Here is a 13,776-nt window from a genome sequence, read left to right on the forward strand (position 1 = left end):
TAATATTTGTAAAATCGGCAGCGTAGGTTATCATTTCATTACATTGTGTTTTTACCAACTGGTCTGGATATTTGATTAAGTTGTTTAAATTTTGTAAGACGACATTTCTGTCCATGTACATATTTTTTTTTTTAAAATTGGCTATTACGTATTTTTCCACATTTTCAAAGGTACAAAATGAGGGTGTGTGTTTGTAATTATTCTCTTCAACACAGTAACTTAGTTGTACATTTTTTAATAAGAAAAAAAAAATGCCTTTTTCGACTTCGTTAAAATTATAATAGTGTGTTATGAAGTTAAAACACTCTTGCTTTAGGTACAGGATGGTTAACACTTCGTTGTTTGCTTGGAAGTATGTAAATCGGTTGTCCAGATGGTCTAGAAGGTCATTTTGCATGTTATCCTTATTTGTATACCTGTCCACTGTGTTTTCCCTGGGGTCGAAATAGTCGTACTGGTTTTGTTTGTTCATTGGTGCGTGATTCTTGCGGTCTGTCGCTTGCACGTTCATGATGTTGGAGCGATCAAAGGGGGTGCTACTCCTCGGACAGGAACTTCCCCCTGCAACCCCCAGGTATGAATTACTCCCTGGATAGGAACTTGCTCCGCCTGTATAAGCACTACTTATGAAGCTGTTATTATCCTCGTTCAAGTAGCTACTACTACTAAGAGGGTCCGAACTTTTGTTCCTTTCTCCACTCACGGAGAATATATTCCTATCGAACAAATCGTTGTTGGTAAAATTTCTACAAGGGTTATTTCCCCCTGGTTCATTTTCCATTGTCTTCCTCCGTTTCGCATTGTCAGATATACCTAACACATCTCTCGTAATTTTCGTGCGCTGTTTATTGGTGTCATTTGGGAAGGCGTTCGTTGCAGGATTGTATCCGCACATGCTATTTACATTATCGACTGGTGCGAAAAGGAAACTATCACTGGAGCTGTTGAACGACTCGTTGGAGTGTTGATTGTGCTTGTCAAATGGAGTAACGTTTAAAAGGCTGCTGGTTTGGTTTAATTCTTGGTGGTTGGGGTGAGCCGTATGAGGAGTGGGCGCTTTACCCTTGATGTAACAGGCTGGGTTCGCCCTTTGGGCATTTGCCTCCACTCTGTTCATGCTCACATGGTTATTTCGATTGGGGTGATATAGAGCGGCATAGTTATTCGCATACGGTGAGGGATCGACGTTGGCGTTGACATAATTTATTGAGTGATCATACTTGCTAGTATGTTCATTATCATTTGTGTCATTTTCACAAGTATGTTCATTAAAATACTTACACTTTTTTATATATTTTTTTTTTAACAACTGTAAAAAAATTAATTTTAGTTTTTTTTTTTTTATATTTGGGATTTCCTTTTTACACACTTCTACGTAATCATCATGTTTCAAATTATTTACACACGCGTCAATTGTGATTCTTCCATTTTTAATTACTCTTAAGAGGATAACCTTTTCGATGAAGTGTATAATGTCCTTTTTGGAAGATCCCTCCTCAGCACTGTTGTCTTCCTCTTCTGGGGCAGTGCTACTGTTATTATCGTGTATCATGTCTGATGTGAAAAAGTTGTAGCTCATAATATGGTGCGATCCCGTGGGAGCGAAAGCAGCATCGTTTGACATGGTCACATTTTTTCCCTTATTCTTAGCTGGAGCACTGTTAGGGATTGAGTCAAGGGCAGAGGAGGTGCCAGAGAAGTGGTAATATTCTGGTGAGTCACTAGTGCCTCCACTTTTGACGCGCGTTGGGTGCATGTAGTAAAATATGGAAGAGTATCTAAGAAGGGCGTAAATATTATTCACGACAACCCAGTACTCCACCCGTTTAATTTTGCAAATGCAAGAGGAGCAGCTACAGCCCTTCATGTACTTGTAGCTTCCGTGGTAGGTCAACAGGCGCATTTCTTCGCTCAGTTTGTTTTTGCTGCGTCGTTCCGCCGTGGCTTCGTCCTGCGTGTCGGCATCGTCCTCTGCGTCGCCATGGGCATCGCCCATGGGGGGATCATTTTGTGGTTCCTCCTCAGCCTCTGTTGCGTCTACTACTTCACCAGCTTGATCACCTTGGACTCCCTCTATGGGTGCTGTCGTGCCCAACTCATACACTGCCTCTATCGGTTCTTCTACCGTGGCCTGGCCACGCTGTTCCATCCTTTCGTCCGGCAGAAAACCCACCCTCTTCCCATCAGACGCCACGTGACTGCATTCATGCGACTTGCCATACATAATCCGGAAGTCGATGATGTTATGAATGAGCAAGCAAAGTAACATGTTCCTGACGATGCTAAATTCGTAATTTGACAAATTTATAATTTCATTAATTGTGAGTTTATTTCCATACAGCAGAATCAGCTCTACGATCTCGCTGCAGCATTGTCCGAATATGTCTCCCACGATGTACTTGAGGTAGTGCAGTTCGTTGCTTATCATTTTGCACAAAGGGGGGACATGAGGGGCTGCCTTACTCAAGGCCTACTACTGAGGGAAGGGAAGCATAGCCCAATAATAAAAACGACGGGACATTCCACATGGATGCAATCGATGTGAACAATGAACACTTGTTGAGAAGCCAAGTGTTGGTTTGGGCTAGGCCAAAAATATCACCAGGGGCGGGGCAAACTACGCAAATGGTTTAAAGGGGGCAAGGTGGGCTGTACACGTGTGCCTCTCCTTAAAAATGGGGGGAGAATCAAAGAAGATTATATACCAAAAAAAAGGGCCACAATGGGTACAATGAAAAAAACTGGTACGAAAAAATGGAACATACTTCAAAAGTGGGGGCGGAGAATGAGAAAAAAAAAAACACTTTATGCTAAACAAGTTCTCATGTGCGGAATGGCAAACGCGTTGTGAAAAAAAAAAAAATATCCGCGTTTGTAAAGGAAAAAAAAAAAAAAATTTTTTTATACGAAAGGGAGAGTCATCACCCTACAGAAAAAAAAAAAAAAAAAAAAAAACGACCAAATGAATGAATAGACGAATGAATAACCGTACGGAGGAACCATGTAGAAGGTTCTTTTTTTTTTCTCCCAAATGTTGAAGTAAAAAGTGGACGGGATACGGATATTATGCCGCACCTCTTGTGCCATGTTTAGCGCCCTATGTCTGCAAGGCGTAAAAATATTGAAAAGAAAAAAAAAAAAAAATTATTATCTTCTAACCAGTTCGTCTGTCAATTATCGGACACAGTTAAGAGGATGGATGTGGGGGTTGCCAAAAAATATAACGGTGCCAATTTTGCGAAATTAGAAAAAGGCCAGCTTGCATGTGTACATATGTGTCCATGCGAATGCTGCCTTGTGCGAGGCATACATTGACCTGTTTCGCGGCACATGTGAACCTTTTTTTGGCTGTAAAATTTGGACCACAGCCGTCCCTCTTTTTTTTGTGTGGATGTGTATAGGGAGGTGTGTTGGAGCGTACGGAAACAATCCGGATGGAAAACAATATATATAATAAATGGAAGGGATGAACCCGCTACTGGAATATAGTAAAAAATTACTTTTTTTTTTTTTTTTCTCGCATGATGTGCCGTCCACATGGGTATGGTGCTTCAGCCCCCGTTGTACCAGTAACGTTTTCTACCCCCAAAGGTTACCCATTTTGTTCCGCTTGCTGCACCAACAGAGAGAATCAAAGAGGCCGTTTTTAGTAAGCATCCCCTCGGCCTCCATAAGACGCTCCCAAAAAGAGAAAACTTTGAATTTAAGACAAGGGCAAAGGAAAAGATAAAGGATGAAAGGGAGGACAGGATAAAGCACCCAGCAAGGGAAGATATCTCAACCCCCAACAATAGAACTGCTCTACAAAAGAGGAGCAGTCAGAGTTTTGCACTTCGTCCCCGCCATACCTTTCAAAAGGAGCACATTCGCCATGTTGACAAATTTAATGACACTCCTCATGGAGGGAATTCAAGTGGCAGAAATGAAAAGTGTGGCAGGCAGACTTACGCAATTTCGCAAGAGGAGAATTTGGAATTGTCCCTCGTCTGCCCCGACGGGCCGGTGAGCTTGAAAAGAAAAAAAAATATTCACTTATTCAGACGAACCCCATATAACAGTAACGTAACGAATGATCCGAGGTGAAGGGTTTTTTTTTTCCTTCATAAAATTGCACAAAAAATGGCTCCTCTTTTTGCAGAAAAGCAACACAGGGATGGTAGTATACAAATACTGCTACATTTGCGAAACGGGAAAGCCCTGTTTTTGCAGTGAGGAAAACTACGACTATGAAAAGGTAAGCAAGAAAAGGATGTACAAATGCGTATCTACCACTGGGCAAATCTGATGTTGCTATTTGTGGAAAACTTATAGACACACACTTTATTTTTTTTATTTTTTTTTTTTATTGTAATATGATTAGGATACGTCCACCTGGGATGGCGGGAAAATGAAACCAAACATTCATTCAACGTTTAAGGATATATCAGTAAAAAACTTAATTCGCACGAGTGAATTGTTTTTTTTGTTTTTTTTTGTTAACATGTTGTTGTGTTTTAATCGTTGATCATGTGCTCTCCATTCTTGACCCAAGAATATCATAGAGACAATTCATTCAAACAAGAAAAAACAAGAGGGGAATAAGATTAATGCTTGCGTGAAGGGACAAGGAGGGTGAGATTAAAAAAAAAAAAAAAAAAAAAATTTAACATATGCCCATCTGTTCACTATTAAAGGGGGCGTTCATTTAAGTCTTCTTTTTATTTTCCCTCCCAACTGAACAAAAGAAAATATGTTTATCCACATAGTTTACGTTGCTTACCTTTTGAACACAGAAAGGCTACAGGGAAGAAGGAGCTTCTTTCCAAGAAGAAACGTATACCCGAGACGGAGACTGTCTCGTTTTTTTTTTTATGCCACTCTGAAGCTACTCATTTGTTTTACTACTCCATCATTTTGATCAAAGAGCTGAAATTATTTGCTTCTTTTTCTACTGGCAGGCCAGAAGAACGAACAGACCAAACCGTTGAGTAGTTATGACAGGTGGAGAAAATGTGGCAATGTACATGTCGCATGGTTGGGGCCATACCTCGTCATGCGCTGTGTTGCTTTGTTTTCAGGAGAGGCCAAAGGGGATGTGATGATATGAGAATCTCCTCTACTGCGTGCATATTCCATATGGAAAAAAAAAAAAAAATGTTTAAGAAAAATAGACAAGTAGAAAAAAAAATTATTTTTTTTTTGCCCCATTTTGGCATTTTCAGATTTTACCTTCATCAAGTGAAAACCATTAAGGGGAAATTGGATTGCTTGAGAGAGGGGCGTGTGTGGAATGAGGACACGACGGGTAATACGAGTCATTTTTTTTTTGCTGCACCTTATATAGATTGGTGGCCCTGTGTGGGTACGCACGTTAATTGTATATGTATATGTTGTTATTCGTGTGTGTACCGGCGATAAACTCATTATTGATCATGCGCATAAACGTGTAATGATGAAGCACAGAAAGGGGCCGAGACGAAGAGCAAAGTCGACATGGTAAGATTAACAAATTAATAAAGGGAAAAGCTGAAGAGGGAGTTAAAAACGTTTACCTACTTCTTCTATAGGTAGTTTATAACGAGTTAGGTGGAGCGGAACCTATAATTTCATTTCGAATCGTTTGGCTTAGCAGGACATGGACCAGAACGGACCGGCCATGGAGAAAAGGATGGACGCTTTGAAGGAAATTGAAAAGTACGCAATGGTGGACAAAACAAACGATTTTTTTTTTTTTTTTATTTGCACAAAATGGAGGCACCACTATCATGATTGATGCATGTGCCGCTTCGCAGATGCATGTCGTTTGTCTGTGTAGCTAATTCGTGCATGGAAGGAGGTACATTTTTTTTTCCTGTTCCATATCCACACGGAGCTATAACCCGGTCATAAACGAAATGTGTTTCTTTTTCTACCCCTTCCAGAAAGCACCTGAAGCTGCTGGTCAGCCTATTCGATGAGTACAAAGATTTGGAGGAAAAGATGTTATGATGAGAAATTTTCAGTGGGGTGTTCCCTTTTTTTTTTTTTTTTTTTTTTTGTTGTTGTCACAAATGGGTAGATACACAGATGCATGTATAGCGATACATAAGTGTACACATGTGTGAATTTTGCCAACCTCCACCCCGCGATCGCAAACTTGAAGCGTATACGCGTGATGGTTTACTTAAAAAATGTAGAGGTTGTGCTATTTCAAAATTGAACAAATGGGGAGCCGCGGTAGTGCGGGATTAAGGCACGAGCAAGAAATATATACATGAGCAAGTTTTACTCATAAGCACATATACAAATAATCGTACGCTCGAGCACGCAGAAGCACTGGAGCAATATGTTTTTCAGAGGGACACGGAGCGAATGAAGCAGAAATTAGTAGGACCATATCTTCAAAAGCTTGTCTTTCCCTCCAGAGGCGACAAATTTGCCGTCGTTGGACCAGTCGATGGCGTACACAGCGTCTGAGTGTCCCGGCAGGTCGACTAGAAGTGTTTGTACTTTTTTGTTATTTTTTCCGTTAGGGCAGTCCTTGTCATTTTTTTTTTTTTCACTTGGATCGCTGTTCCCTTGCTGGTGTTTGGAAGTCCCATTAGTGGAGGCGGTTGAGTCTTCTTCCCCCGAGGGAGTTACCTTTTTGTTTTTTAATTGAGCCAGTAGATGGCTGACCTTCCACAATTTCAAGGTGCTATCTTGGCTGCACGAAACCACATAATTATTATCAATGGACCAAACAACTTTGTAAACAGGTCCCACATGTCCACGGTAGACAGTTAAAAATTGGCCATCACTTGATGACCATACTCTAACGGTATTATCAAAGGAACATGAAGCAATAAATTTTCCATCTGGAGAGAACTGTGCATGTATAACTGTTTTCTGGTGACCTATTAATCTGGTTGGTTTGAATTCATCATTTGGTAGACACTCAATAAGGTACAGTGTTCCATCGTCTGATCCACTTACTAGTTTTTCATTTTTTACGGTGTGGAAAAAATTATTAAAAATTTTTTTCGATTTTTCAATATGATTTTCTATATGTATTTTGTTTATTATAACGTCCAGGTTATAAATTCCATTTTTGATTATCCGTTCTGTGTTTATGGAGAGGCAATTAACCCAATGTTTGTGTCCTTTAAAATTGTGGATAAGGGTTCCATCGTTAGGGTTCCATACCTTGATGGTGGTGTCTCTGGAGCTGCTGTATATTCTGCTATTCTCCTGATCCGTGCCAGACCATAGTATGCATGTGATTGTGTTTGTGTGTCCTGTGAGAACTTTCTCCACGCAGTTGTTCATGACGTTGCTGATTCGGATGCAGCCATCTTTGCCTGCGGTAGCCAGTCTGCATTTTAGAAAGTAGGTACTTTTGTGAGGGGCTCCTCCTATGTTGTCATTATTCGTTTCGTATTGGTCAGCCGTTACGTTACTTTCGTTTGCCATTTTCGTTCCATTTTCTATCACTTGGCTGTATCCATTTGGGGGGCCATCAGAAGCTGTGCCCAATTCCGTTTCTGCGTCGGATTTCCCCCTTTTGGCCCCATTCCTTGTGTCCTCCTTTTCCGTTTCGTTGTCCTTTTTCCTCTTCCTAACCTCATGCGTGTTTTTCTGTATGGAGTTTTTGTTGAGCAAGTGGAGGGGCTCAAAACATAAGGTTGTCACTTCCTTTTTGTGTCCACTTAATTTATTTACTAATTTTCCTGTGTGCGTTTCGTATATAAACACATTTTGGTCCATACCCGCTGTGGCTAGAAATTTATTATCCGGGGAAAACAAAACGGAGAGGACCCAGTTTGTGTGATCCTTTAATGTGACTATTGGAGTTTTTGTGTTAATATCCCACAAGCGAACTGTGTTGTCTCCTGCACCAGTAGCCAGATGGGAGCTATTTGGACTGAACGCTAAACAGAGAATTGAATTTGTATGACCAGGCAATGTAGAATTGCATGTGGTAATTCTTTTAATTTTAAAAATATTTAAGGGGAAATATTTTATACGTAAAATATCTTCCCTACTTATATTATTATTCTTTATGGTGTCATACAGATTATTTTTTAATGCTAATTTATCGTTAACCATAAAGGAATAATTAATATTTTGTTCGTAATCGTCTTCAACAGAATTGTCATTTTTTGTGTTTAAATCATTAATGAGTTGATCCAAGTTATCCTTTGTTATGCTCAGGGGCACGTTGATTACTGGGCCCGTTGACTTATTTTCATGGTTCACAAACTGAATGAGGATTTGCTTGTTCAGCCCATCGTTGCCACCATCCTCTTCTTCCATCTTTTCGAATTAAAGTCACAAAAAAGGAGTAATAAGACGAATCTCGAAGACGTGGGGGGGGAATCATACAAATGGAATGAGTGGAACAAGAATTGTAATATGTTATATTTATAATAAAATGGGGGTGGAAAAAAAAAAAAAATTAAAATAATATAGGCGACAGAATACTCGAAACGGAGGAAAAATAACCACACAGCGGAATAATTGTGACAATGGGGTGAGCCTCCTTTTTTCCTTTTTTTTTTTTTTTTTTTTTTTTTTTTTTTTTAAAAAAACGGCTTCAAACATCTGTTGCTGTACCATTATGTGGCACGTTTTTTTGCGCCTCCGCAGTCGTGAATTTTTATGTACAACCGCCTGAATTATGTTGCCCCGCTGCAGTAGCAAGTTGCTGCGGTTCTTGCGGGGTGAGAAGCACTGCGAGCAGCGAACACCACAGGGCAGGAAGCGGGGTCTTACCAGTCCTGTACCCCCGATAAATCTACTAATCTGTCAATATGTTAACCTGTGAACCATGTAAATCAGTGTTGAATTTCTCCCCATTTTGGTAGCGTCACGATGGCCATTGCACCATGCGGGGCGTCCCATACGCGCACAAACAAGCAAAAAAAAAAAAAAACAAAAAAACCCTTTTTGGAATGCATATATGTATGTATGTTTTGTGAGGTCACTTCAACCCAGTGGTGACATAACCAGTATTATAGTAAATGGGGGATGAGCAGGTGGCAAAAAAAAGGAAAAAAAAAAAAAATTATTTTTGAAAGAAGCACTGCCTCCTGTTTTCAAATAATTACAAGGTTCTTTTTATGTATTTCTCAAATATAGAGTGATCATTTTTTTAAACAGACAAATGCGGCTACCTTATATGCATTCACCAGGATGCTGGTTCAGGTACCCACTTTTCAGTATCACAAAAAAATAAAGTGGGAACCCAGTGGTGTGAACCCTCCACAATTGGAAGGCCTCCATCAGAACAGGCACACAAATGCTCTGATGCGTGCCTTGGTGGAGTAAACATTTGAACATGCCAATATAGAAAGTGAATCGCTGTGTGCACATGTAGGCATAGACAAGTGGGGTACTCATTTGGGCACCACCGTGCTGGTAAACAAGGACAAAACAATTGGTCATTCATAACAAAAAAGAATAAAAAAAATGCCATAACTTTTTTTGGACAAATTTGCTCTATTTTTTTTTATGGTGTTTGAATTTAAGGTGCTTTCCAGGGGGCCTTTTCACGACTCCGCTTTGATGACAACTGCGAAAGGGGCATTGGGATTGCGTCGCGTGGAGGTGACACGTGACCGTACCAGTCGCTCATATGAGTAGCAGCACAATCGTATAGCTGTGTATATTCGAGACGCAGTGCATTTTGATCGGCCTCTCCTCCCCCTAACCGTTGGGGATATCCTCAAGGTCCTGTTCTATGTTAATGGAAACGCCATCGAAGTTGTCATTGTTTATAATCTGCATTGTTTAACAAAATTAATTTTTTTGTTTGTTAGGGTTCCGTGAGGTGGGGGAATAATATGAACGTTATTTTATTATTATTTTTTTTTATTGTTTCTTTGTTAGTGGTACGTTGTATTGTACGTCCTCCAATGTCTTTTCGTCGTTCTCGTTCCGCATCTGTCCCGCATTGAGGCAGAGTATTTGCTTCGTCACAAATAGCCACTAGGGAGGAAGACGAGAAATTGCGCAAATTTGTTTTTGAAAAAGTGGGAAATGTACGTGCAAAGTGTTTATCCTGTGTATGTTTTTTTTTTCCCCTCCCGCATATGTGCAGTTTCTTACCCAGTTATTTATGCACTCCTCTGTGTTGCAGCTGGATCGAAGCGGGACAAAAAAGAAGTGAGAAAAAAAAAAAAACAAAAATGATAATTGGTCATGATTAGTTAAAAATATGTTTCTTCATTTGCCTGCCCACTTTTTTTATTATATAAGTGGAACGGATGGAGGGAGGGTGAGAAAAATGAGCAGTGCCTCCATTGGCTAACCATAGAACTACGGCATCTTTGTTAACTAAGGAAAGGTAAAATTGAGACATTGTTGTTTGGGTATATTCATATAACTCAAGGGGGGGAGGTTAAATGTTTGTGGAAGAAATTTCCCTCATTTGACGAGCACTACGTAATCGGCACGACAATATTGGCAATTGCGTAGGAACCGCAACTCTGACTTGACTTGTACTTTGCAGTACATATGTCTCTGCTACCCTGAATGCCTTTTTTTTCCCTTTTTAATATATTTTTTTTATTACATACCCATATTAAGAATCATGCACTCAGGGCTGGTTGAAAAAATGGACAGCGGAGTTACAACTTCGGTTAAGTCAATGGTGTCGTAAATGGTGGAGCCTCTAAGGAGGAGAGGGGAAGTTAGCAATGTTGGTGAGAGGAGCTAAAATGGTCAGAATGGCTTCACATTGGGATGACATACAAGGGCATAGCGTCGCCCTCTCGCATGGGGCACATGGTGGTATGCCCCTTATGGGCACGAGTGCCAACCGATAATACACACCTGTAAAAGTCGAGGGTGCTATTTTTCAAAACAGTAGATACAGTGAGGTACTCCTGTTCGTCCTGCATCGGAGGGGAAAGGGGGGTGAAATAAAAAATGCCACCAACTTTCGAGGTTTGTGTATGAATATGTACCAGTTTATTATACTACATGTGGTCGCCTCATTTTAGCAGCACATGTTAGGGAGGCTCCTTGTTTTCGTACCTTCTTCTTATGGTACTTGAGGATTCCCCTGTGTGTTTTTTTGCAAAAGGACGGGTCATTTTCCGTTGCGCAAAAGGTGTATGCCACAAGTAGGAAGGCAAATAACGCGGCGATGTTGAGGAAATGCATTTTGTTTTTTGTGTCTTATTGAAGAGGGTAGAGACAGTATTATAGGGTGCGCAATTTGGTGGGGTTGGAGGAGGTGATTTATTGGAGAAGGGAGAGTGGCTCAATGATTACAATGTGTGTGTGCGTCTCTGTGGTCCTTTACTTTCCTTTTACATTGTTTCGCGTCATTTTTATTTCTTTTTTTTGCCTGTCCGAATTGGTGTCACGGTCGAGCAACACATTTTTCAAGTTGCATTTTTTCCGTTTGAAATTGAAAAAAAAAAAAAATTATATAACAAGAGGCATCACCTAAGGTGTATATACACCACTGTGTCCTCATCATCATTTAAAAAATTTTTGTCATTCATTTTGCGTTAAAGGGAATATACAGGGGATGCCATTTTATGTTATCACGTACAACAAAAAAAAAAAACAAAAATGCAGGATGCAACAGTAGTTGTATGGTGGAAAAAACAATAAACAACGGGGAAATATAAAAAAGGGAAGGGTTTAAAAAAAGTGAAAGAAAAGATTTTTTTTTTAAATGAAGTCAGACGGGACAAAGCCAACTTATTCTGCCCCCTCATAACAAGGCGAAAATAACAATAAACGTAATGACAATAATGAAGAGGATGACGTTGCAAACGATTTGAACTCTACTGCATTCAAAGCACTGCCTCAGATTTCTGCAAAGGGGGGGGGAAAAAAGGGGGGAATCACATGTGGGTTTGTACGTACGTTGCATGGACATACTGCGCCGATTCGTAGCGCGCGAATGGATGTCCCCATGGGAAAGAGATAAAAAAAAAGCCTGCTATGAAAGCCGCTCACGCATAACGCGACAAGCAAGAATTTACCTGGTAGAAAAGAAATCCCGTATCCTTTGCGAAAAGGACACCCTTGAGCCATCGTCCAAGATGCCATGTGCTGTGCCATCCGACATGTATGTGTAATTAGAAGAACTTATTAACCTCTCTGTGTAGTTGCTCAGCATGGGTGAACCATCATCAGTGCTAATCGTGTTTGCTCGAAGTAGGCTATTTAATTCGTGGTAATATTGAATTGAGTACTCCCTGTCTTTTTCAATTTGAAGCTGCTTATAAGCTTGTTCCTTTTTGCTCCTTTCAATAGCTATCTGTTCCTCTTGTTCCTTTTCCAGCAGTTCCTTTTCTCTTTTAAGTCTTTGCTCGTAGTTTTTTTTGTGGGCTTTTTTATATTCCGCTAGAGCGTCTGTCTCTAATAGCTTTTCTTTCATTCTTTGTGGGGGGGGTGCATTAATGGTGGAATGTCTGAAGCGCAGTAATGGTCTGGCGTGGCATCTGCAGGAATGATCGGTTGGTGAACTGTGCGCAGTTCAGGCTGAGCCACATTGTTTCAGCTTAAGTTTGTACCCATGGGTAAGTTTATACTTAAGATTGTATTGTTCTTGTGAGCGTCTGAACACACACGGTTGTTATAATTTTCCCCATTCGAAATGTTCCGCTGAGACGAAATTTACGTCAAGGCAGCAACTCGCTGTGGACACATAATGCATGTTGGTCTACTGCGTAAATGGGAAATTTTCTTTTTCCCTTTTTTTTTTTTTTTACGCACTTAAATTGGGTTTTGCTAAGATGCGCTCGTTCTTCCGCTACACAAAATGGACAGATTGACTTTTCTCTCCCGTTATATGATTATTTTAGGAGGACGTAAAAGGGGGGGGTGAAACCACTTAGGAAATGAAGTCATTCCATATAGCTGTTCTAATGGAGGTGGTACCAAGGACCCTTTTATAACCGTCTTCATGGAGAGCAATTCTCGTCATATGTCACGTGAGAGAAGGAAGAAAGCTTGGCAAAAAAATTAGAGTTAGGTCAATACTAGCACATTTAGACGTGGCGTATGCTGTTACAGTACCGATTAGAAGGCGTCCATATTGTTGTATTTTTTATATGAACCTGTTGCCACCGGACTTAGGTGAGGCATCACCCCGAAAAGTGTGGCGCCTTTCTATGCTGAGCGGGAATGAAAGCTCTTCCTTTTAAGCTATCTGTTTAAACTGAAATAACGCGGTAGAATGATGCCGCAAGAAGCAGTTTGTTAGCCAAATATTTGTACAATATAAAATACGTGCATGTGTTGTTAGGGATTAGATGGGCCCAGTAAACAAAAAAAAAAATATATAGAAACAAAAACAGGAAAGCAAAAATAGCTAAAAAGGAGCATAAAAAACAAAAAATCATGCATTTATAAATAGTAAAAAAAAAAATTGACAAAGGGCAAATTGTAAGGAAAATAAAATGCTTAACAAAGTGAAGATTAATAATGGCAACGCTAACATGAACACCAAAAAAAAAAAAAAAAAAAAGGAAAAAAGAGGATTAGTTTAGATAAAAATTAAGAAGCATATTTAGAATAAAACAGTTTTATACATTAGAAGAAACATCTAGGCACCTAGAGCACCTCTGCATGGGCCACATGCACATAGCCGTGTAAGCCCTTTAATTATAACAAAAACATGTGGAGCGGGGAATGGAAAAATAAATGAACACTCAAACGAATGTTGTAGGTGTGCTTCCCCAAAGGCAGAACAAAAAAAAAAAAAAAAAAAAAAAAAAAAACATATAACGACAGTGTGCGTGCAAGTTTCGCATTTGGAAACGAACAAAATATTTTTAAGCGAATCCTTTTTGTTTTTTTTTTTTTTTTTTT

At 39.9% G+C, this 13,776-nt stretch overlaps 5 protein-coding genes across 5 annotated transcripts; 1 reads left to right on the forward strand and 4 right to left on the reverse strand.

Annotated features, from left to right (window-relative positions):
* Positions 1-55: 55 nt before the first annotated feature.
* On the reverse strand, positions 56-2,428 carry AK88_05264 (uncharacterized protein; the record flags this gene model as incomplete). Its single annotated transcript, XM_012482866.1, has 1 exon — positions 56-2,428. A coding segment is annotated over one exon (2,373 nt), but the record flags the coding sequence as incomplete, so codon positions are not given.
* A 1,029-nt stretch (positions 2,429-3,457) lies between these two features.
* AK88_05265 (uncharacterized protein) lies at positions 3,458-5,967 on the forward strand (the record flags this gene model as incomplete). Its single annotated transcript, XM_012482867.1, has 10 exons — positions 3,458-3,488; positions 3,626-4,002; positions 4,139-4,234; positions 4,532-4,611; positions 4,773-4,813; positions 4,938-4,980; positions 5,202-5,284; positions 5,438-5,475; positions 5,612-5,673; positions 5,901-5,967. The coding sequence occupies 10 exons, from the start codon at positions 3,458-3,460 to the stop codon at positions 5,965-5,967; spliced, it is 918 nt and encodes a 305-aa protein (XP_012338290.1).
* Positions 5,968-6,342: 375 nt separating this feature from the next.
* On the reverse strand, positions 6,343-8,253 carry AK88_05266 (uncharacterized protein; the record flags this gene model as incomplete). Its single annotated transcript, XM_012482868.1, has 1 exon — positions 6,343-8,253. The coding sequence occupies one exon, from the start codon at positions 8,251-8,253 to the stop codon at positions 6,343-6,345; it is 1,911 nt and encodes a 636-aa protein (XP_012338291.1).
* A 1,392-nt stretch (positions 8,254-9,645) lies between these two features.
* On the reverse strand, positions 9,646-11,106 carry AK88_05267 (uncharacterized protein; the record flags this gene model as incomplete). The annotated part of the gene is made up of 7 exons (XM_012482869.1): positions 9,646-9,720; positions 9,835-9,927; positions 10,048-10,078; positions 10,251-10,275; positions 10,518-10,612; positions 10,774-10,835; positions 10,978-11,106. 7 exons carry the CDS (start codon positions 11,104-11,106, stop codon positions 9,646-9,648), a joined length of 510 nt encoding a protein of 169 aa, XP_012338292.1.
* Positions 11,107-11,668: 562 nt separating this feature from the next.
* AK88_05268 (uncharacterized protein) lies at positions 11,669-12,340 on the reverse strand (the record flags this gene model as incomplete). The annotated part of the gene is made up of 2 exons (XM_012482870.1): positions 11,669-11,771; positions 11,943-12,340. 2 exons carry the CDS (start codon positions 12,338-12,340, stop codon positions 11,669-11,671), a joined length of 501 nt encoding a protein of 166 aa, XP_012338293.1.
* Positions 12,341-13,776: the final 1,436 nt, after the last annotated feature.

Source organism: Plasmodium fragile, assembly GCF_000956335.1.
Source record: "Plasmodium fragile strain nilgiri unplaced genomic scaffold supercont1.110, whole genome shotgun sequence".
NCBI lineage: Eukaryota > Apicomplexa > Aconoidasida > Haemosporida > Plasmodiidae > Plasmodium > Plasmodium fragile.